The sequence below is a fragment of the Lissotriton helveticus genome, chromosome 2_1 (assembly GCF_964261635.1).
Source record: "Lissotriton helveticus chromosome 2_1, aLisHel1.1, whole genome shotgun sequence".
Classification (NCBI taxonomy): domain Eukaryota; kingdom Metazoa; phylum Chordata; class Amphibia; order Caudata; family Salamandridae; genus Lissotriton; species Lissotriton helveticus.
In genome coordinates, this window is record NC_136059.1 from 1,789,384,704 (window position 1) to 1,789,406,746 (window position 22,043).

Sequence of the window (22,043 nt, forward strand, 5' to 3'; positions counted from 1 at the left end):
ATTGGGTAGGTGATCCAAGGCTATATGTTGCCACTTTTCCTCCGCTACTACATACTTGCCAGAACTATTCTGTTATGGAAGACAATGACTTCCCTGCAGGCTAACACAGAGGTGGATGGACAGGACATTTGTTGTTTTTGGCTACGTTCCATTGGTGCCCTCCTCCTTCAAATTAGGTTTTGAACACTTATATTGAGGCAAGTTTTTAGTCAGAGCAAGAAAGAGCAACTAAATTGCACAATAAAAGTAAGATACAGCATCATGTTGGATTATGCATAAAATACCTCCCGGAAGTACTTTAGCATGGTCACAGCGGGGCTTCGGTGCATGTTTTTTATCTACTCACATGTTCAGTCATCCTAAAAAGTTGATATTGCATCTTTCCTTTGACCAGACATGTTATAAAGAAGATGGTAAAACATATATGTTATAAAAAGACGACAGATTTTATTGAATGCTACATATTTAAAATATCACATGTATTTTTATCAGATGCAATGCTCATTCATATGTACATTATTACATTTTCAATAAACGCTTCTAAAAATAGAAACTCCCATTATGCATGGGAATAATTATTATATAAGAAATAGATATACAATTCTCCTCTCGGTAAAAAGGCACTTATTCACATCATGGTAATGGACTTCATATGCCAAGTTCAGCAAACCACGTTTAAAGCAGTGTCAAGTAGATGGACATATTAATACATAAACCAATAGCTGAAATGGTGTACAGACAGTAGGGCTCCCTTTCACACGTGGTCCACAAACCACACAATCGTATTACTATGAAAGCTTTAGGGTGGTATACAGCCATTACAACAAAACTTTTACAACGACATACCATTACAACGCAACTTTTACAACGCAAACTATTACAGCGCATTGCTCTGGGGGGCGCTCTAGGATACGGAATAGGTTAATTTACTATCCAATAACCTTCCCTACTATCCACGGGGACTGGAGTTGGAATAGTAAATTAAACTATTCACTATCCAGCGCCTAAAAGCATTATGCGTTGTAAAAGTATGCGTTGTAAAAACTGCGTTGTAAAAGCATGCGTTGTAAAAGCATGCGTTGTAACGTCATATATCCCTTTAGGGTGGTTTCCAGGCTTAGGTATGACCAAGTTTAGTGTCCAATGTGACCCCATTGAACCTCTTAAGAGCTTCCAGTTCACGCCTCAGTGTCTAGAAGAGTGGCACCATAAGGTCACTCTGCAGTTCTGAAAAAGCAATGGGAAAAGTGCAAAACTAGGGCTTGACCAGATGATTTCTTCCCTCCACACGAGCAATGGGTGCCAGTGACAAACCATGTATCCTCATAATAGGTGCTACACTTTCCGGAAGGATCTCTCTGAAAAACCAATACAGGAATAACCAGATCTAGTAAGGTTAAACTCGTGGGTGCGAATGAACATTGATTGTATAAGTCTACAATAGCAGATCAGTCAGCCGAGATCACCAACACAAGTGTACACCATGAAGATGTTTTATCAGATGGAGTACCAACTCGAGTCACAATGGTCTTTCCACCACTAAGGGATGGGGTGAAGTCACTCAGTGGGGGACTGTGCCCAACCTAACAAGCAACTCCACAGACAAGTTTATATTGTTTTTAAAGCTAGTGTGCTTAGAGGAGTCAACAGATTTTCTGACAAAGTTAACGCCCACTGCTCACTGTGGAAATAACAGACACTCCAAAACTTGGTATATTGCTACAGTGGCATACATGGCTTAACGAGCATAAGTGTGTGGCTGGTCAATGCGTGGCTCCTTGCTAAATGCATGGACAATGTGAAATAAAAATGTTATACAATAGGAAATACTTAGTGCTGAGAACCCAAAATAACCAATGAGTTTGTGTGTGCAATACTTTTGAATTCAGATATAATGTGATAAATATTGTTCTTTGCATTCCCCAAAACTTTATAATTAAAAATTGAGAGAGGTGAAAAGTGCCTTTTTGTGTACGAGGTCCCTCATATCACAATGCTTCATAACTACGTGTTATAGCATACGGGGAGGATGGTGCAAAAGAACAGACAGAATAACATAAGATCTCAGAAGAGGCATCTGCTGTGGCAAGATATTGGCTTTTTTGACATGGGTTTTGCCCTGGAAATTTACTTTTTTTACGAGTTCACAATCTCTCAAGAATGAAAACTCTGATCAATTTCGAGCAAGATATTTTGTTATGCCTCTGGTAATATGTTCCTTGTTCACTATTTATAAAATAAAGACCTACAAATGTTTATACAGTTTAATGGTGTTGGCAGGTCACTACATAATCCTAGGCAGGCAGTGCACACTGCGGGGGTGGCCAAAAAAGTAAGGGCCTGTGGTAGAACAGATCTCAAACTCTAATTTCTGTATAGATTAAATATGAAATGATTATATCATACTTTTCAGCAAACAACAACTATAAAATGATCTATCAAATTGGCAGGCATCTGGTCAATAAATAGGATATAGCCTTCCAGTGACATCATCCTAAGCCAATCATAAATACAGGTCAATTGAGTAAAAAGTAGTTAGCTAGCTTGTGCTATAAGCACATGGTTATGTAACAGTAATGCTAATAAATTTAGTGTACTGTTCAGTTTTTAATAGGTTGGGGACTTCATCATTTGATGACCAAAATGGCCTTCTTCGTGGTCCCTCAGGAATCATTTTCATCGACTTCCTCTGCAGTTTCCGCACGGGAAAAATGGAAACTCGACATTGGGCTACAGGTCATAATGCCCGATTCAGGGATGGGCTGCAGCGACGGGCTAATGAGAACCTCCTGTAAAGGTGATGTTGGTGTTAATTCAAAATAGGTCTCAAAATATTCCACAGAATCCCCTGGTTCCTGCTCCACCAAGAAGTGAAAGTCTCCAAAGCGGATCATGCATTTGCTGGGTAGTTCCATTTTATTCAGGTAGTTCAGCTCCACATTGTCCACCAAGAGTTTGGTCTTTCTGCTCATGTTCTTGATCTCAAAGCTGATCTCAGAGCTGTTGAAGTATCTGAACACCTGCAGGGCAAACTGAACCCGGGAAGCGCGTGCATCCCATAGGACATAACTGCAGGTCTTGATGTCTCGCCCAAAGGTAATCGTCTCATCTGTTTTGTGCTTTTTCGTTCTAAAAAACGAAATGGATCGAAAGACTTGCTTTTCTGCATGGTGGATGTGATACACTTTCATCCTGATGCAGGTCAGCTTCTCCTCAGTCTCTGTTTCTTCAAAGGATGCCATGATGTCATGAAAAGCTGGCCCTAAAAGTAAAAGAATCACAGAGTAAATTATTTGTGAGCCTTAGATAGGACACAAACTTCAGGTTGTCAGCTAATAGCCAGATAAGGACAATTGTTCCTCATCATTCAGAAATGGATGTCTTTCAGCACGCATTTCTAAGTGTGGAAATAAATTATAATTACATATTACAAGTGTGACCAAACTCAGACTTTACAGCACTTCTTTTCAAAAGTGCATATCCTGCATATATACTCTTGATACGTATTCAACAAAAAAAAGTATAACATCCATACAATTTGCTGGGGCACTTTTTTGCTTCATTGTCTCCCCTTTGCTCTTCACCTTTCTAGAATGTGTAATTTTGAAGTTGGCAAACGTTGCACAGTTTGCAGAGTTACAACCTTGACTGCATAAGAATTTTGAAATAAAGAATTTTTCTCCAAAAACACTTTTCCAGGCCAATTCCCTTGGTAAAAGTAGATTTAAAAGTTTACACCTACAACCCTTTTTTTTAGCAAGTTGCTTCTTCCATATGTTTTTAAACCTCCTAAAGTTCACGTAAATGAAGAGGTTTAAAAATACTTTCCTAGATTTCAGAAAAAAACTTCGCAACTCTGCACACCATATTCTATGACCATCCCTCACCACCTTAGATGTCACGCATCGCCATATGGCTCACTTAAGTCTCAATCTCTTCCTCGTGTCATTGGGACCTGGAGGGTGAACAGGGGGAGGCTAAGTTTAAAGCCTGACAAGTGTTTAGCTCACCATTACATGAGAACTTGAAATCTGCTCAAATAAACACCCTCTATTCGTACATTTGGCAGGTAGAGATGCAAAAGGAGAAATGAGACCGTCAACCTACACAAGAGACACCACACTTGCTAGTTCCCAGAGCAGTACGCCCGACTTTATAGACAGGTCTGTAGAAAACAAAGAGTAGGGATTCTGTACGCTTCAAGATACCTCTGTATTCAGTAATCACTTTATTCAATTTGAATTAAACAGGTCATAAAAGTACATAAAAACAGTGGTACAAAAAAGGAAAGGGAACAAACAGTCCAAGCAGGTAAACAAATGGTCCATCAAAACCTCTCATGCATGTGAATGAAACGCCCCTACTAAAAACCATATACATAAAAACAAACAGTAGTTGGGTCTAGAAATTGAAGATACAATAAGGCAGGTCTAACTTGTGTAAAATGAATTGACAGAAATAAAGGAAAAATAAACTTAAAACAATCTAGAAAATGTAGGACATATAAAAACGATGTGCAAGATTTCAAATACAGCAGCTGGGTCACAAGTGCAAAGCTGAGGCTCAGAGAACTTGTGCCAACCCACTAAGAGCTGGGGAAACAGATTCAGATGGAAATAAATCAAACGTCATCTGCGGTCAGCAGGCATTTCAATCATCAGCTATAGATCAATACAATTTGGGGATTTAATCATAGAATAGTGCACAAGGGAACTTTTAGACAATGCATTCACTCCCCTTTTTCCTACGTTTTACAGAAAAAAAGCTTGTTTGACCCAAATAATATCTGCTTTAGTAATAATGTTTGGGTCTTAAAATAAATCAGGTCTGCCAAAATCACTCAAAGTACATTTAATATAATTCAACCAAGGAATGTGAATTCTGTGGTCCAGGACCAGGCAGTCTCTTAAGATCCTTCTTTAAAAAGCTGGTTCTCTCTTAAGCCAAATTGAGAGCCACAGTAATAACAGGCAGAGTTGCGTAAAATCAGAGATATAACCAACCCCCAGTTCCTCATGCACACTTTGGGGCAGCCTCAAAATCTCTCTCAAGAATTTATTTTCTGCCACCTGAATTATATTACATTCCTTGTATCCCTAGATCTCACAACCGAAGCTTGCTCCGATATACATTTCGCTTTGTAAAGATCAATAACTGGCCTAATATGGGAGCGGTCGAGACGGCGGGAGAATTCCTCAATATTATATGATACTCAATTAAAAGACTGTACATTGGCATTACGCAGAAATGCGAATTCAATGTGTTATCTAGTGGCAAACCCAGATAACAAACTTTTTCGGCCATGCGTATTTGATGGCATTTAATCGAGTAACTTTTGGATTTAGATTTTACTGAGCTGAGGACCACGGTGAATGATTTGGAAAAATTGGTCTCAGTAGCCATCCATTGCAGGTCAAAGCAAGCAGGCCAACCGGCTGCCTTTCTGACGCTTGTCAACCACAAATCTTCAAGAACATTCTTTCAACTACCTCTGCACCAGTAAGAAGAATCATCAATAATTTTAACTACACGACTGGACTTAAAAAGGCATATATACGCCCATTATTAAAGAAAACAAACCTGGACCAGCATGACCCAAACTACAGATGTGACAGTGGTCCATGGAGGACCGGACAGAAGAGTGTTGCAGCATACCTCTAGCTGGGTGTAGCTCCTCTGTGTAGCTGGGTGGCCAGGCAAGTTCTGGCTCTAGCTCTAAGTGCACAAAATGCATTTGCCGATTTAACAGCAGGTGTCCATTCCGGTTCTGTGAACAGGGGCTGCTGTAAAATGGCAACCATATTAAATTTGTGAAGCACTAATATCAGCCGCTTCATAAGATGTACACACGTTGGATGCTTCCATTTACCATGGTGTACATGCTAACTGGATACAGAAGATGGATGCCTCCATGCAGTCAAGGCATTCCTCTAGATGACTAAAAATTCACTTAGATGCTAAAAGGCGGCTATCTTCCAATAAGCCAGGGCAGACTTTTTCCTCTTTCACCCATTTACTTTCTCATTTTAGAGTATCCCGGGGGTAGGGGTCACAAACTAAGTAGTTATTCAATATGGAAGTTACGAGTCATTTTAGGATTGTGGGAAGCAGACGTTTGTTAGACGTTGCCGGGCATCAGTCCTAAAAAAAAGTAGGGGGACTAACCAGGTTAGGCAGTATGCAAGTGACATCATGGCTTGTGACATCACGGTGCTGCATCACAGGAAGTGGCATGACTACCTATGACATCACAGGTGACATCAGATTTTAACACCTCACATGTATGTTTAGCACGTCTATCATGAGTACATTTGAGTGCATTACGAGATTCGACAAGGGAGTTTTTGTATCTGGGTTGTGCCAAAAAAGTGATGCGTATCCCAAAGCAAAATCTGGACCTCAACTTATACTTTTTTTTTTTTACTTTGCCACAAAGAAATTGGCAACAAGGAGGAAAGTGGCAGTAAAAAGTCTGCAGTTTAAAGGCTGCAGAAAAAAAAAAAGTAGCATAAAGGGTTAATTTCTCTCCTGTGAAAGAAAATCATCTAACATGCAGATGACAGATTTTTAGGTCTCGCCTAGACGAAAGCAAAGCGAAGCTTTGCTGTCTACGGTGAGACAACTTATGTTGTTACTTTTGGGGGAATGTGGACAGCAAAGTGCCACGCGCTTTTTCTTGCCGAGATTGTACCTCGTGAGCGCGCACGTCGCCGTGCCTCATATTCCCATGCACCAAAGTACAGCGCACGGGCCTCTCTGCATAACGATACTCGCTCTGGAGGGGAGGGGCGGGCACAGGCAATGTGCCCCGACGCCCCTCCTCTCCCTCAACACACTCACCGGTTCTGGCGGTGCTCGGCGGCGGTTCTGCCTCTCGGGCGGCAGTAGCGCTTTGCGGGGCTCTCTCACCACATGAGAGCCCCGCCTTCCCCATGCGCCCGGCCGCTCTTCACCCGGTCCCCCATCTCGGGACCGGGACTCAATCAGGAGCCTTCGTGGCTCCTCGGGCAGTAGTTTCTCTCTCTCTTGCCGCGATGGGGCGGGACTTCCGGTTGGGGCCGCGATGGGATTGGCCGGCTGCCCAACCGGTTCCGGGTCGTCGCAGGCAGCGCGGCGGCCCGCGGGGACTTGTCTTTCTCTACTCCCTACTTCCGCCCCTCTCACATCTCTTTCCTCCCTTTTATGTCCTCCTCTCCCCTCCCTGTCTCTCTCTCCGCCCTCTTTTGCCTCTCACGCTTCCTTACCCCTCCTTTTCCTCTTCCTTTGCTCCTTCTACTCGTCCTTACCGTCTTCCTCTTTCTGTCCAGTCCTTACCTCCTCACACTCTGTCATGTTTCCCCTCATCCTCTTCCCATCCTTTTTCACCCTCTCATTTTCGTTCATCCATTCCCTCCTCCATCTCTCACTTGTCTTGCACTGCCTCTGCACTCCGCTTCCCGCCTCCCCAAGGAGTAAACCCCAAGCCGGGCCCAGACAAGTTCTGTGTTTGGACATTTCTGAAAGACCCCCCTCAACACGGCTGCAGCTGGTGCAGGGCTGACTGGGCCGCCCCCTGGGCCCCGGTGCCGCTGCACCACTGGGAGATACGCCAGGGAAACCAGCTCGGGCAGAGAGGGCGACAGGTGCCCGGCGAGACCCAGACACCCCGGTTGTAATGACCAGCTCACACCGCTCTCCTGTTAAAGGTACACACCAGTGAGAGTCAGCGGTGGAAGCTGGCGAGAGGACCGGCTTCTCTGAAGGACTTGAGACTGATTATCTGATTATTTTGTGAGAGAGTTCACTCCCTGCTGAATTCCTGCCCGGCCGTTCCCAGGGAGGACTGTCGGTGCCAGCGCAGATGCGGGCGAGGTCAGACTGGTGCCCGCCCCGCACCCTCCTGTGCCCGGTAGCTGGCACAGCGAGGTCCATGTTCTGTTTTCTTACTCCCTGTTGCACGGACAATTCATTATCGCCAAGGCCGCATAAGTGTAGCGTTGGAGAGCTGAGCCCCCGCAGCCCTCTGACAAAGCCTGCTCAGAGAGTGACATCACGTTGGCAGGCTGCTGCTTCCAGTGCCCCCCGCCCCGGCTTATTTACAACATTCCTTCGGATGGGGTGGGGGGAGGGGGGGGGCGTTAGGTAGGGTCAACTCAGCTGCCTTTGCGGCCTGAAAGAGGCCAGGCAGGAAACAGAGGCCAGGCAAGGCCTATTCATGAACATCTGTTGAGGGACAGGTGCAGCTCCTGTTCTGGCCCAAGACCCATGAAGTCTCCACACCATTCCGCGTAGACATCCTGGAGGGAAGTTACAGTTCTTACATTTGTTTCCGCCCAGCAGTGGCTGTGGCAAGTGGGTGTCTCGACGTTTGCATTGCACACCCCAGAGCATGCAAATGCAGGCTTCGGATCTTACAGGAAGCTCGCTGGCTGCCTAGAAGTGTCCCTGGCTGCTGATGAGTACCCCAAACATTCAGGGAACCCTTTTACGACTGAGCCCCCTGAGTCCTGACCCCCACTGCATACAAGTATTTCTCGTTGCGGCAATGTCTCCCTGAAGTCTGAAAGTACAGAGACATTCAGACGTGCCTAAAAGACCTGCCGACTTGCAAGAATCTCACGAGTGATTCGTGTTTGCCTTGAGCTCGCCCGAGGCTGTCTGGTTACACAGGCCATTTCTGCACTTGCAGCTGGGTCAGCATGGCACAAGCCCTAAAACACAATGGCTGAATTAATAATCATAGGCCATTCTCGATGACATCACAGTCACAGCTCTGTGATGTCACAGCGCTATCTTACCCCTCACTTATGAGTGAACAGTCCATAGGCTCAAAGGAAGCCTTTGCAATATATCACTGCAATAGGTGTACAATGTATTATTCATATGTAAAACAAACACTGCCGTACATTTACTGGCCTGCGGATGTAAATCAGTGATTGGTTTAGACGCTGAATCTATTAAGAACATAATCTATTCATTTATAAACATTGAATTATTTGCATAGTATGAAATAATGGGGAAATGTACATACCTTATGCGATGTGCTAGCGCTTTTGTGGGGCACACTGTCGCCCTTAAGGGCAGCTTGGCACCAGAGAAATGTCATTGCAACGTACGAGAGAGAGACCAAATAAAGGCTTGGCCCAGAGCAGCAAAAAGATGCGCTCTGGAAACATATCTGGGAGACCGACTACCAGGCTTCCCGTCCGGCACACCGCACGTCCTGACTGTTAAGCAGTACAGGTAATTATTAGGACTCCGGGGCCACTGAGCACACCTGTGTAATATTCTAGGCTGCGCCTCGCACCTGTCGGAAAGTGCACTGAATAAGCTCTTGCATTTTTTGACAACTAGACATTACACGAATTGGCATACCCTTCAACCTCAAATTGCTACAATAGGGCAAGCGTTGTATAATATTTGGATATTCCGTAGAGTTCGTGTATCCCCCGCTCTTTGGCTATCTTCTGAAAATAAACGCCTCCTTGTCTGCAGCAGATCGAGGCAGCTGAGCTAAATTTCAGGCGGGGTTACTGAATGCTCAAATTCAGTTTAGGCTACAAATTATCGGAGACGTGTCTAATGCCTCCACAGTATAAGAAGCGACAGGCAAAAAGAAAGATTACAAAACTGAAACGTTTATGAGTGTAGCTACCATGAGGCCTTGAAACAAAGTGAAATAAAAGGAATGGAGCAGGGATTTAAGTGGGGGGGAGGGGGACTGACAAATTCATATAATCGTATCCAGCAATGGATAGAAACATAGCAACATATTGTAGGCAATACACATTTAAGGTAAAAGGGCAGGACAACCCCTCAGGAATTCAAACATGACCTTGAGGCCGAACATAGATTCATGATGAAAATGCATTAATCTACCGAGGCACCACATCCTGCTTATGCAACATGCTTTCTTTAATGGAGTGTTAGTCTTAGAGAGCAAGTGTTGTAATGTAAATAGCACATGGTGACCTATACTTAACCCTTCTTGTCTGATTAACCAAAAGGAGAAATGGGTCCTGGAGGCCTATTGCTCAGAGGGTCTCGAATGAGGACAAGAGACAGCTAGAATGAGCCCACACAGGCCCTTATCAGACTTCTGTTTATTACTGAGATTAAAGAACAGATGTTTCGCTTTTAAATATGGTAAGCATACACTAAATTAAATTGACATATAAATTGTGTTCCCCTAGTAAAATATCTTTTTTAAGTTCAACCTGATGTTTTCGACAAGTGGTGATAAAGCATTATTTATTACATCTGGCCAGCGCTCTGTGATTAACCCACCCTCCTTTGGCAACATTATCTCTTCTTGCTCGACTAGGAAGCACGGGCAGAACTTCCTAAACATTTTAGTTCATGGGAAGTGGTGACCCCGTAATGTCAGTACTACCCTGCCAGCAATAACTCCCTTATAGCTGCCAATATTTCAGATTGCTGTGTGTGACACTTTCATAATTGCAGTGTAATTATAAAGTGACATTTCAACGACTATGAGTGACACCGAAGTGGAACAAAAAGACAGTGGCAGCTACCTGCCCAGCCACAGCGGCACCAGTGATCACACCAGCTAACTTTGGGATTATTATTAACAAGGACCCAGGGGACAAGCACGTTTATGTTGTCTCATTTAATAACAATCAAAACAAAACTGTTTCAGACCGCAAGGCTGGAGTGCGAATCCTGTTACTAACAAGGAAAATATGTCTAATAATTTAGTCCAAATGCAGTGCCACCTGGATCAACTTTCAGTTTCAACATTAGCACCCCCACTTGAAGCATGGGAAAGTCAAATGCATAATAAGAAGCGTTTTCTTAGTAACAGAGAAGAGCCGTCTTCGACAAGCAAACTAACAAGACTTTTTTCCTTAGAAAATATAATTCCAATTTGATTTTGCTCCTGAAAATTTGGGCTCAGAAAAGGCCTGGATGACTCAGGCCTCTATCACTTAAATACAACACATATTGCATTACAAATGCTATAGGTGTCACATTTGCAAAAGTTAAAACTATTGGCATTGTAAATAAAAAAGCTATTCATTTCGCTATTTTCAAAACCAACACAAAGAAAAAAATTGTCATTTACAATACCAATAGCTCAAACTTTCCTAATGCGAGACCTATTGCATTGCAAATGCTTGTTATTTTATGTATCTAAGTAAGTGGGTTACTGCCTTGGACACAGATCCTTTTGTTACTTACAGTTCATAATTTGTAATCCTATAAGGCATATGAGTCTCATAAACGTATAACCCTCACTGCCTTATGCAAAACATCCTGTACATTAATGTACACACATCATTTATTGTCAACATACAATGTGTATGTGTGATATAAAGTGCTTGACACTGTATTGGGCTAAATGGCGCTCTAAATGAAAATAGTGATATTTAAATTGCTATTTGTGCAAATACTAGGAATGATCAACACAGCTGACCTACTAACAGAGCATGCATATCTCTTATATGGGACTGAACAAAGTCAATACCATGCCTCCCTTAAGTACTAGAGAAGTAATAAGCAGTGTGCCTTTGTTTCCCCTTCACTGCCTTTGTATCTGGGTGTTAGGCTCTAGATAGCTCCCAAAATGAGGCCTGATGGCCCCTTAACTTGGGCCTTTGACTTCATTCAGTCTTTGTTTTGGCCCCAGCTCGAATTTAAAATAATAAAGGGCCCAAGACGCGTCAACTATTCTTTTAAAGCGCACGCTACAGACGCCTATACATTTCTCCTGGAAAAGTCACACCTGGACCAGTTTAGCATATTACAGAGGGGCCCAAAACGGCGTCCAGCCTGTGAAAATAGTGGGCAGACGTCATCTACCCACGTGCACCCCTGACTTGTGCCCTGGGCTTAACATTCTCTCTTTTTTCTAGCTGCTCTGCAAAATAGCAGACGGAAGCTCGAGGCAGTGGCGAGTTTGCAGGCAACAATTTCACAAGATCAGCAAAAGCTCAGGAAGCACCCTCAGGCGAAAATACGTTGACTCATGCAGGCGGAAGGGATTACTATAGGTCACCCTGCTGCCCCAAAGCCTGCTTTGCTTGCTGTAGAAACCAAATACTCAAAGCTTCTGTCTTTAAGAAATGTCTGGTGACAGTTGTTTAAACATGTGCAGCAAACACTATGATTAGCCAAAACCTTCAGGGATACACTGAAAAGGTACATGTAAAAGGTAAAGAAATTAGGGTCAAACTGCATCCCATTAAATAGGAAGGTGTGTCTGCATCATACTGGTGTTCCTAAATTCCACATCCCCTGTTCTGTTTAAACTTTCTCCTTTCTTGGGTGATTTAGAATAGTCCCATCCAATTACCTGAGATCGCCAATTGGGTCTCCGAATACCCAGGGCTCCCAAACATTCGTCTTTCAAGGACCCTTTGCTAGTAGGCCATTAGGTATTTTTTTATGGGGCACGGGATCTGCTGGGCTTAAACTGCTTGCGTGAGGGTGGATGAGGGTTGCCAGAATAAATGCCTAGAACAAGCCCCAAGTCGTGCCAAGGATCATAACCTCAACCCACCACACTTGCTTTTATTTTCCGAACCCCAGTCTGCCTTTTTTTGTTATTTTGTAGAGTGCATTTCGATGTTCCTGAGGCCTAGCTCTTAGATATATGCACAGCCCAGACTTTGGTCTGCACAATCCAATAAAGTGTTGCCTAGCTCAATGGCACTTCATCATGCCTACTGAAACTAAAGGTGCATGTAGCCCATAATCGACTTGATTGGTCGGGTAGTAACAGTATTTTTCTTTGCGCTCCTTGTGTGAGTACTGGTGGCAGACAGGCACATTGTGCGACTACAAAAGTGGATTCTGGCCGTGTCTGTGCGAATAAGCCAGGACATGCGCGGTTTCAGTTTGATATAGCACAAACTCAACTCAAAGGGACTGGAGCGCTAAAAACAAGCACTAGAAACTTGGGAGTTGGGGTGAGTGCAACTGCATCACGAGAGCCCATTGACCGAGGTCGCCATGAAAACTGACGTCTCGACTGGAGTTATTCTAAATTGTGGTTGTGAATCTTGCACGTCACTGGCCGCTCTCAGCCTCTGGCATTGCACGGGAAAACATAAGTGCCAAGACTCTGTTGCCCTCTGAACCAAGCAGGGCACGAATGGAGGGTATATTCAGGGCCTTCCAGATATTTGATGTCTGCCAGTTTATCTACAGTGCTGTGATACGTGAGGAGCGCACCGGGGGATTGCCCGGTGCCCGCAAGGGCCAGTCCGGGCCTGGTCAGGAGACGCAAAGCGAATTACAGAACATTGTGCTGTATTTTAAATTACATCAAAAACGTTAGATTTCACAGAACTGTCTCCATCAGCCAGACAGCTTGTCAATGTACTGGTACATTGCTTCTTTCCAGTTGTGATGGATAGATGTAAGCAGAAGTGTTTGTAGAATTGACTGAGGCTTACCAGCAGTGCAAGGTAACACAGAGCGACCGTAAAGGGTGCACAGGCAGGGACTCTCTCGCTAGAAGCACATGCTTCAGAATGTGAACGTAAACTGTGTACTCAGCTGACTGCATTACACTCATATTCACCCACACAGAACAATCTGCTTATTGCACTTTCCAGTCTGTATGTACTGAGTGAGTAGTCTAAATAAATATGTTCTTAAAATGTTAACTTCTAAGATTCATGCTTGTGTTCTGTATGTTATTGTGATGCTGAGAGAGCATCATACTCGATTTTTAACACGCATTACATTTGTAAATTAAATATAAGTCTTGCTATGTTTCGGTATCAATACGAGTTATTTTTTATGTGCATTACTGGATCACATGGGCACTATGTCTACCATTTCCCACTCCTTAAAATGAAACCCATTTGATGCATTTAACGCCCTGTTATTAACCCCTACCATGCCCAATACGAGCTCAGCTCATCATGAGCCACGGTGCTCTGGTGCTCATGACGAGCTGAGCTCGTCATGGCCCGTTGAACGCTCGCACACTGGGATAATTCCCCTGCTGTGCCGAGCGTTCCATTAAACGGGCGTGGTCGTGACGAGCTGAGCTCGTCATGGCCCATGGAACGCTCGCACACTGGGATAATTCCCCTGCTGTGCTGAGCGTTCCATTAAACGGGCGTGGTCGTGACGAGCTCAGCTCGTCATGGCCCGTTGAACGCTCGCACACTGGGATAATTCCCCTGCTGTGCTGAGCGTTCCATTAAACGGGCGTGGTCGTGACGAGCACAGCTCGTCATGGCCCGTTGAACGCTCGCACACTGGGATAATTCCCCTGCTGTGCTGAGCGTTCCATTAAACGGGCGTGGTCGTGACGAGCTCAGCTCGTCATGACCACCGGAGCACCGTGGCTCATGACGAGCTGAGCTCTCATCAGCATGGGGGCGCTGTGCGCCCCCCCTCCGCCCCCCAGCACAGCAGGGGAATAGCCCCAGCAGCCAAGGGGTTCAAACCCCAAACCGGGACGGCTGGCCGCCATTAGCAAGCACCGTGAGATATGTGCACATATATCAGGGGCAAGGCAAAAAGCATTATATTCACTTTACAGAGACAAGGGGCCACACGTATGAACCTATTTTGCATTCGCAACAGGCTGATTCACAGAATCGGCCCATTTGCGAAAGCAGAAAAGGCATTTCCTACCTCTCAAACCCTTTTTTGTTACTCATAACCTGTAAGATGAATGAGGTAGGTCGATTTACGACCCCCATAGGTATCACTAAATGAAACTCTTTCACACATTAGGAAAAGCTTTGTGATTCGCAGAAAATCTCAATTAGTTAATCGCTATTCTTAATGTTGATACATGTGGCCCAAGCAGCTGGGGCCAGCAGTGGGAGTAAATGCAGGGCAGTGACGAGGGGGAGGGGCAGGGTGGGGGTAGTAATATATGGATTATGGAGTTTTACAGGTAAGTAAACATTTAAATAAATAAAACGAATTTCGTTGAGTACACTGCATTCCAAAATGCGATGCAGTGCTCGCAATGAAATTAGTTTTATTTATTTAAATGTTTACTTACCTGTAAAACTCAGTAATCCATACATTACTACCACCCACCCTGCCCCTCCCCACGTCACCGCCCTGCATTTACTCCCACTGCCGGCCCTGGCTGGGCCCAAGGCTCCGAGAGATGCGGCTCTGCGTGCACACTATACACAGAGAAAAACTCATACACTCCACAGGACCCAGCTGCTCCCTTGACTCCACTGTCTTGGAGCGAATAATTTAAATGTGCATTGGGTGCTCTGAGAAGCCTAAATGAGCAGCTGCCTGCCAGGCTTGCCTTGTGAGCTGGAGATCTGCACATAAGGATGTCGGCATTCGCAGACAAGACATGCTTCGTGGGTTATTATAAAGATAAGAAACACCAAAATGCACACAAAATAAATGCACCCAAATTCCGAATGATGAAAACTTCTCACAAGACTCACTCACCTACTTATTCTCCAATGTGCCTGGTGACTGGACGGCACTGGCACAAACTATTAACCCACCCTGTACCTGAACCTCGAAGGAAGCTGATGGACTCCTCCCCTAGACCCCAGCACCACCTACAAGAAGAAAATCAACAGGAGTTGTTGGGTGGCAGTGGAAGAGGCAGAGGCCACTGACACGCCCATTCTTACATTGTCTCAAACTACCTGCCCTACCCACACCCAGTCTCCCGATCCCGCCCTGGGCCAATTGAATAACATCCAAAACAAAAGTCTATTACTGGCAGTAGCGCAGGCTGCGCCCGCTAGTGTATTGTAACTCCCCTGACTTACGCCTGTAAGGTTCAGGAAAACTTTGTACAGCTAACACATGCGCAGGGCCATCCACCCGCACCCCCTCAAAAAAACACAGATTTTCACAACTTTGTCACCCAGCAGAAAGCCCAATTTATTACTAGCTGCTCTGTTTCTTCTCCCTCTTTTGTTACGCTCCCAGGGAAGCAGGGTGACGCCCCTTAATACAAGTCGTTCCTAAGTGTGTGTGGTGCTGCAGGGCATATGGACTGTCTGTGCCGTGTTGGATGTCAGAGATGAGCAGAATAATGTGTTTGTGTTGTGGACGACCAAGTTACTGCTGTTCGTGTGTGCATGCAGTGTCATGAATGAAGGACTCCGTATGACGTTGTCTTCAGTGGGTATTATTTAAGTGTGGCATCTCAAAGCAACTAGTACACTAAATAATGAGGAGATAAGCCACTATATGAAGTATCAGTGCCGTAATGAACACATGATAACTGTGTAAAATGGCCTTCGGCATAAAGGCAGTGAGAGATGTCATGTGTTCTGCTTTGTTTTACAGTAACTTAGTCGAATAGAGCATATTGTTTTGGATTGGAGTGGGGTGGATTGGAGTAGGGTGGACTGGGGAGGGAGTGGGGTGGATTGGATTGCAATGGCGGGTGGGGGGTCTTGAGCAACTATATGGCATACTGTGTTGGGTGTTGCTGTGGTATTATTTCTGACCTGTTGTGTTGGATATTTGCGTGTAGCATACCTAGGTGTATGATTCTGTTTCCAATGCCATAGTGAGCTGCTGCATGACATACATGTGCTGGGCTGGAAGTTTGTGTGATGCTCTGTCTAATACTTTGTATCAGATTTGTTTGTGAGCTAAGCATTGTCTGCATGCTTTCCCACATTATTACTGAGATAAGGTGGCTATAACTTTGTTACAACAACAATTGAAGAAAACCAAGTGATATTTTACAACCCCATTGGCAAAGCCAAAAGATCTTGCCTATACAAGAGCTACTGGCTTTGGCAATGTGGTTTTGCCATATAGTACACCAGTGTGGGTCCTGTTCAGCATAGCTAAAAGTTAGTGGAGTGGAGTGCTCTAGAGTAGAGTGGTGGGAAGTAGAGTGGAGTGGAGTTGAGTGCCGTAGAGATGAGTAGAGGGGAGTAGAGTTCAGTGGTTCAGTGGCAGAGAGTTCCATAGACTAGAGTGGCGTGGAGTGGAGTGGGGTAGAATATGGTGGAGTTGGTTGGGGTGGACTGAGGTAGTGGGGTGGATTGGATTGGTGGGGTTTGGATTGGGGTGGATTGTTTTGAATTGGGGTGGACTGGATTGCAGTTTGGTGGCATGGGAAGAGAGTGGGGTGGTTTCGAGGCCTCAGGCTCAGGTCTCCTGTGCTGTTGCACCGCTCTGCATCCTCCCCGTTTTTCTGATCGCTTTCTCCTGCTTTTCCCTTGTTTCACTGCTTTTTCCTTCCTTCCCCCTTTTTTTCTGAGTGCTTTATCTGTTTTTTGCTTATTTTTTCAATGCTTTCTCCTTCCTTCCCCCTTTTTGTTTTCTCCTGCTTCTCCTTCCTTTCCACCAGTTTTTCTGAGTCCTTTCTCCTACTCTTGTCTAATTTACTGCCTTCTTCCTCTCCCCCATTTTTTGGTTACTTTCTCCTGCATTTGCCTCATTTTTCAAGGTTTCCTACGTCCTTTCCTGCCTTTTTTTCTGAGTGCTTTCTCCTGCTTTTGCCTTGTTTTTTTACTGATTTCTCCATACTCTGCCCCGTATTTCTGAGTGCTTTCTCCTGCTTTTGCCTTGTTTTTCACTGCTTTCTCCTTCCTTTCCCCCTGTTTTTCTGAGTGCTTTCTCCTGCTATTGTCTAATTTTTTTACTGCTTTCTGCTTCCTCTCCCTCGTTTTTTAGAGTGTTTTTTCCTGTTTTTGCCTTGTTTTTCACTGCTTTCTCCTGCTTTCCCCCTGTTTTTTGAGTGCTTGCTCCTGCTTTTCCCCCGTTTTTCACTGCTGTCTCAGTCTTTCCCCCTGTTTCTCCTGTTTTTGCCTCATTTTTACTGCTTTCTCTATCCTTTCGCCACATTTTTTCTGAGTGCTTTCTCCTGCTTTTGCCTCGTTTCTTACTGCTCTCTCCTTCCTCTCCTCCATTCTCCCGAGTGCTTTCTCCTGCTTTTGCCTCATTTGTCACAGTTTTCTCCATGAAGCAACTAGCAACTCCAGTGCTTTGAGACCCTACCAGGTGATTTGCTGCATTTTATAAATACTGAATGATTGATTGGTTGAGTGGGGTAGATTGGATTGGACTTGATTTGTGCGGAGTGGATTAGAGTGGGGTGAATTGGGATGAGTGGGGTGGATTGTCTTGCATTGGAGTGGGGCAGATTGTTTTGGATTGGAGTGGGGTGGACTGGGATGTGGAGGGTTGCAGTGGGGGGGATTGGGCTGATTGGGGTGGGGTGGATTGGGGAGTGGGTGTATTGTGGTGGACTGGAGTGGGTGGATTGGAGTGGAGCAGATCGTTTTGGATTGGAGTGGAACAGATTGTTTTGGATTGGAGTGGGGCAGATTGTTTTGGATTGCAGTGGGGACAATTGGGGTGGGCCAGATTGTTTTGGATAGGAGTGGGGCAGATTGTTTTGGACGGAGAGGAGTAGATTATTTTGGAAAGGAGTGGGGCAGATTATTTTGGAAAGGAGTGGGGCAGACTGTTTTGGATGGAAGTGGGCCAGACTGGAGAGGGGAATATTGTTTTGGATTGAGTCGGGCAGATTGTTTTGGAATGGAGCAGATTGTTTTAGATTGGAGCAGATTGTTTTAGATTGGAGTGGGACAGATTGTTGGAGTGGGGCGGACTTGAGTGCACAGATTGGAGTGGGGCAGATGGTTTTGGATTAGGGCAGATTGGAGCGGGGATAATAAGATTAGGCACATAATAGAGGGGCAGATTGTTTGGGATTAGAGATGGATGGATTGGGGCGGGATGGAGTGGGGCAGAGTGGAGTGAAGCAGAGTGTTTTAGATTGGAGTGGGCAGGTTGTTTTGGACTGGGACAGTTTGTTTTGTAGAAGATTATTTTGGATTGGATTGAGGCAGAATGTTTTGGATTGGAGTGGGGCAGAATGTTTGGACTGGGATAAATTGGAGTGGATCAGATTTAAGTAGGGCAGATTGGGGTGGGGTGGGTTGGGAGGATTGGATTGGGGTGGGGTGAGTTGGGATGGATTGGAGTGGGGTTGATTGGGGTGCACTGCACAATTATGTGTTAAAGAATCATTTCAGAAATTACACGTAGGAAAGCAACAACATCGCTTTGCAGTAAAATAATCCTCATCTTTTGAGAACAGCACCCACAAGCAAAAACAAAAGAAAATGTCAGTGCAAAGTGAGAAAATAAGACTAGGCGGAACAAAAGAAAGTTAAATACATTAAAAAAATCTTTGTTATTTTGTTTGTCCTCCTGGGTACGTGTTTGCCAGTCACACACCTTCTGTTTGCAGGGCACTAAAAGTTAAATAGAACAAAATAGTATCTCAAATACATCCGGAGCAGCGGGCACAGAGTAAGTTGACTCAATCAGTGCATGGTCCCTGCTTCACAGAGAGGAAAGGAAATTATGTTAGGCCTGGCTTGACGAATGACAAGGCGGTGAAAAGAGTACCACGCAAGCCAACAAATGGTAAGCAACGGGCAGGCTCCAAACTCTTTTTGTTAACAACAGTGTCTTGCAAGCGAGACGCATGCATTAGTACATGCTCTTGCAGGCTCTACGCTAAAAAGGGCATATGGAACTAGTAAAAGCAAGGCAATACCGTCATGATTGATTGTGGTACCCCAGTGATTACAGATTAAGAGAGTGTGAGACCATGGTTCCCTACTCTGTGAGGGGAACAGGATATCAGAATGGGAGGAATATTCAGAGAAAGGAAGAAAGGGTGAGGAGGCAGCGAGAAACCAAGGGAACGCCGTACAACAGACACACGCGGGATACCAAGGTATGGAAAGGTAAGGAAACCGGAATTATGAATACAAAAAAGGTGGGGCTGTAACACAGTCTGCACCTAATTTAAGAAAGAACCATCAGAGACGCGTGAGAAGAGGGTGAAACACAGGTGTATTTCTGTGCATCATCTCACTTCGCACTAATTTACGTTGTAATACTAGCTTGTTTAATACATAGTGGTCAATTGGGTGGTCTTTGGTCTTCTCTGAGAACCAGACATAGTGGCCATCCCCACCATTCAACCCCTTATCCCTCAAAAGATAGAGTTTTTTTAGGTAAAGTTAAGGGTGCCATTGACTAAGTGAGTGGTTGGTCAAAAGTGGGCCCAGGAGAGTAGAGATTTTCAAAGAATGCACCCAATAGATCTTGGAGACAATATAATACAACAATGCGTTTTAAGGCAGGAGCGTGGAGAGGAGGGATTATGTGGGACAGATGTGGTTGCAATATATGTATTGATATGAATCATCTGACTCTTTATGAGCTATCTTATATGATCGGCCTAGCCACCTCCTTAATGTCATGGCAACCTCTTTGAGCATTATGCAGCAACTCCCGATATATCCAACACACTGCCAGAAAATATAAAGTTCTAAAACTGGAGCAGAGAAAAATACGATTCCCCTTTTCACTCCAAAGAGAGATCACAGATTTCTCTAGCTGGTAGCACACTGTGATCCCCCAAAAGCCAACCTACGATTATGAAACAATGTCCTACAAGGTGATTTTTTCTGAGATGCGCTCACCTCCTGTATTTTATAGTTTCAATCCCCCCTTTCTTTTAGAACTGTGTATAGTCTTGAACGAGATGTGTATATTATAGACGAGAAGCTGTTGGTACAGAGAAGAATGTAAACAATGTTTTATTCCCTACACTGTATGCGTCTTATCTTATCACAATGTTGCAAGTACGATTCTGCTTTGCTTTTATGACCAGGGTAGGTATGCCTGTAAACATTATTGCGGTCTTATCTTAAGACCAATACATGTCAAATAGCCTTTTTATACAATGCCACCTTCCTCATCAGCCTTTGATACCGGGTACCCTTGGTCTTGCAACACCATGTGCACTACTATCCACCTCCCAAAAGTATCACCTTCTGGTATAATGTCCGCTGGCATAAAGGGTTAGTTAGATCCGTGCTATAAAAAGATGGCAAGTAAAATGCAAAACGTCCACAACTATTTAAAATGGCATTCACGAGTGCCTCTCACTCGATGATAAACTGGCCCATTATTGACAGGTTCATTTCAGTCATCTTTTCAAACATGTCTAGGGAACTTACAACCATCTAACACACCTGATTTCGAGAGAAAGTGACTCACCCGGCATGTTTGGCACGGGACCTGTGCGCATAACAGAATCGCTTTCAGTAAGAAGAAAGGGCTAATCTCGAATCTGCTGTTTGAGTAGTGTGGCCCCGGCTGATAACGTCTGCGGATATCCCAGCTGCGCTATCTGACCCGCGTCCAGTCTGGCGGCCTCTGTGGCGCGTCTGAACAGTTAGATCAACAGAGCCCGAGTGAGCAGCCCGCCCCGGCAAGCCATCAGCTCTGGGGCCCCTCAGGGTGTCTTCAGGTTTGGAATTCCCCGCTCAAGCTCTCTCCCTCCCCCTATCTCATTACAGTATAGCTATGTATGGGTAACGCCATACGCCCTCCCCTAGTAGCCCCTGCTCTGACAGCCTTCAGCTCTGGGGCTCCTCAGGGTGTCGTCAGATTGGGAATTCCCCGCACAAGCTCTCTCCCTCCCCCATCTCATTACAGAAAAGCTATGTATGGAAAACGCCATACACCCTCCAAAACCGGTGTTGTCACCCTGGGAAATGCCCAGACAGACACCTCCCGTATGGGGTGGCTTCACGTGAGGCTGAGTGTAACTAGAAGCACTGCTCCCAGAAGGCAACGCGGCTTCACAGGGGTGAGTTTTAACGAAGCCACCACCCCCGTCAAAACATGCCTCAGAGTCCCGCCGGTGGGTAGCACCGCGCTCTCACCTCGCCTCGCGCCCCTCTGGCTCTCCTGCCACCGCTCTGCTCCCGCCGCACGATGTATCTGCCCGGTGTCTGTGTGGGGGCAGCAGTGTCTCTCAGAAGAGCTCCTCCCAGACACATTCTGTGCCCTTCCCCGGCTCCTCCTCCTGCCTGCTGCACTCTACAGCCTGCCCGAGGATCCTTCAGAAGGGCTCCCTCCCCTCCCCCACCCGTGTTTCGGCCTTGCAAGCAGCAGTTTCGGTTTCAAAGACACACTGTTGCATCAGTCGCAGGACTGCATAGTAACGCCTGAGGCGAAGAGTTAAATTTGTTCCTCTGGAGGACGCTTCCGTTTTTATTTCGTAAACCGCTCTTTCTCAGCGT

At 45.1% G+C, this 22,043-nt stretch overlaps 1 protein-coding gene across 3 annotated transcripts; it reads right to left on the reverse strand.

The window, feature by feature from the left end:
- Positions 1-425: 425 nt before the first annotated feature.
- LOC144818891 (TRAF-interacting protein with FHA domain-containing protein A-like) lies at positions 426-21,861 on the reverse strand. Of its 3 annotated transcripts, none has more exons than XM_078676725.1 (3): positions 21,684-21,861; positions 1,129-3,262; positions 426-797 (listed from the first exon to the last, which is right to left on the reverse strand). In XM_078676725.1, exon 2 carries the CDS (start codon positions 3,240-3,242, stop codon positions 2,664-2,666), a length of 579 nt encoding a protein of 192 aa, XP_078532851.1. In that variant the 5' UTR covers positions 3,243-3,262; positions 21,684-21,861; the 3' UTR covers positions 426-797; positions 1,129-2,663. The 3 variants fall into 3 exon arrangements, with proteins under 3 accessions (XP_078532851.1, XP_078532850.1, XP_078532852.1); XM_078676724.1 differs by having other exon boundaries at positions 21,013-21,775; XM_078676726.1 differs by lacking the exon at positions 21,684-21,861 and adding an exon at positions 15,394-15,509.
- Between the last annotated feature and the right edge of the window lie 182 nt (positions 21,862-22,043).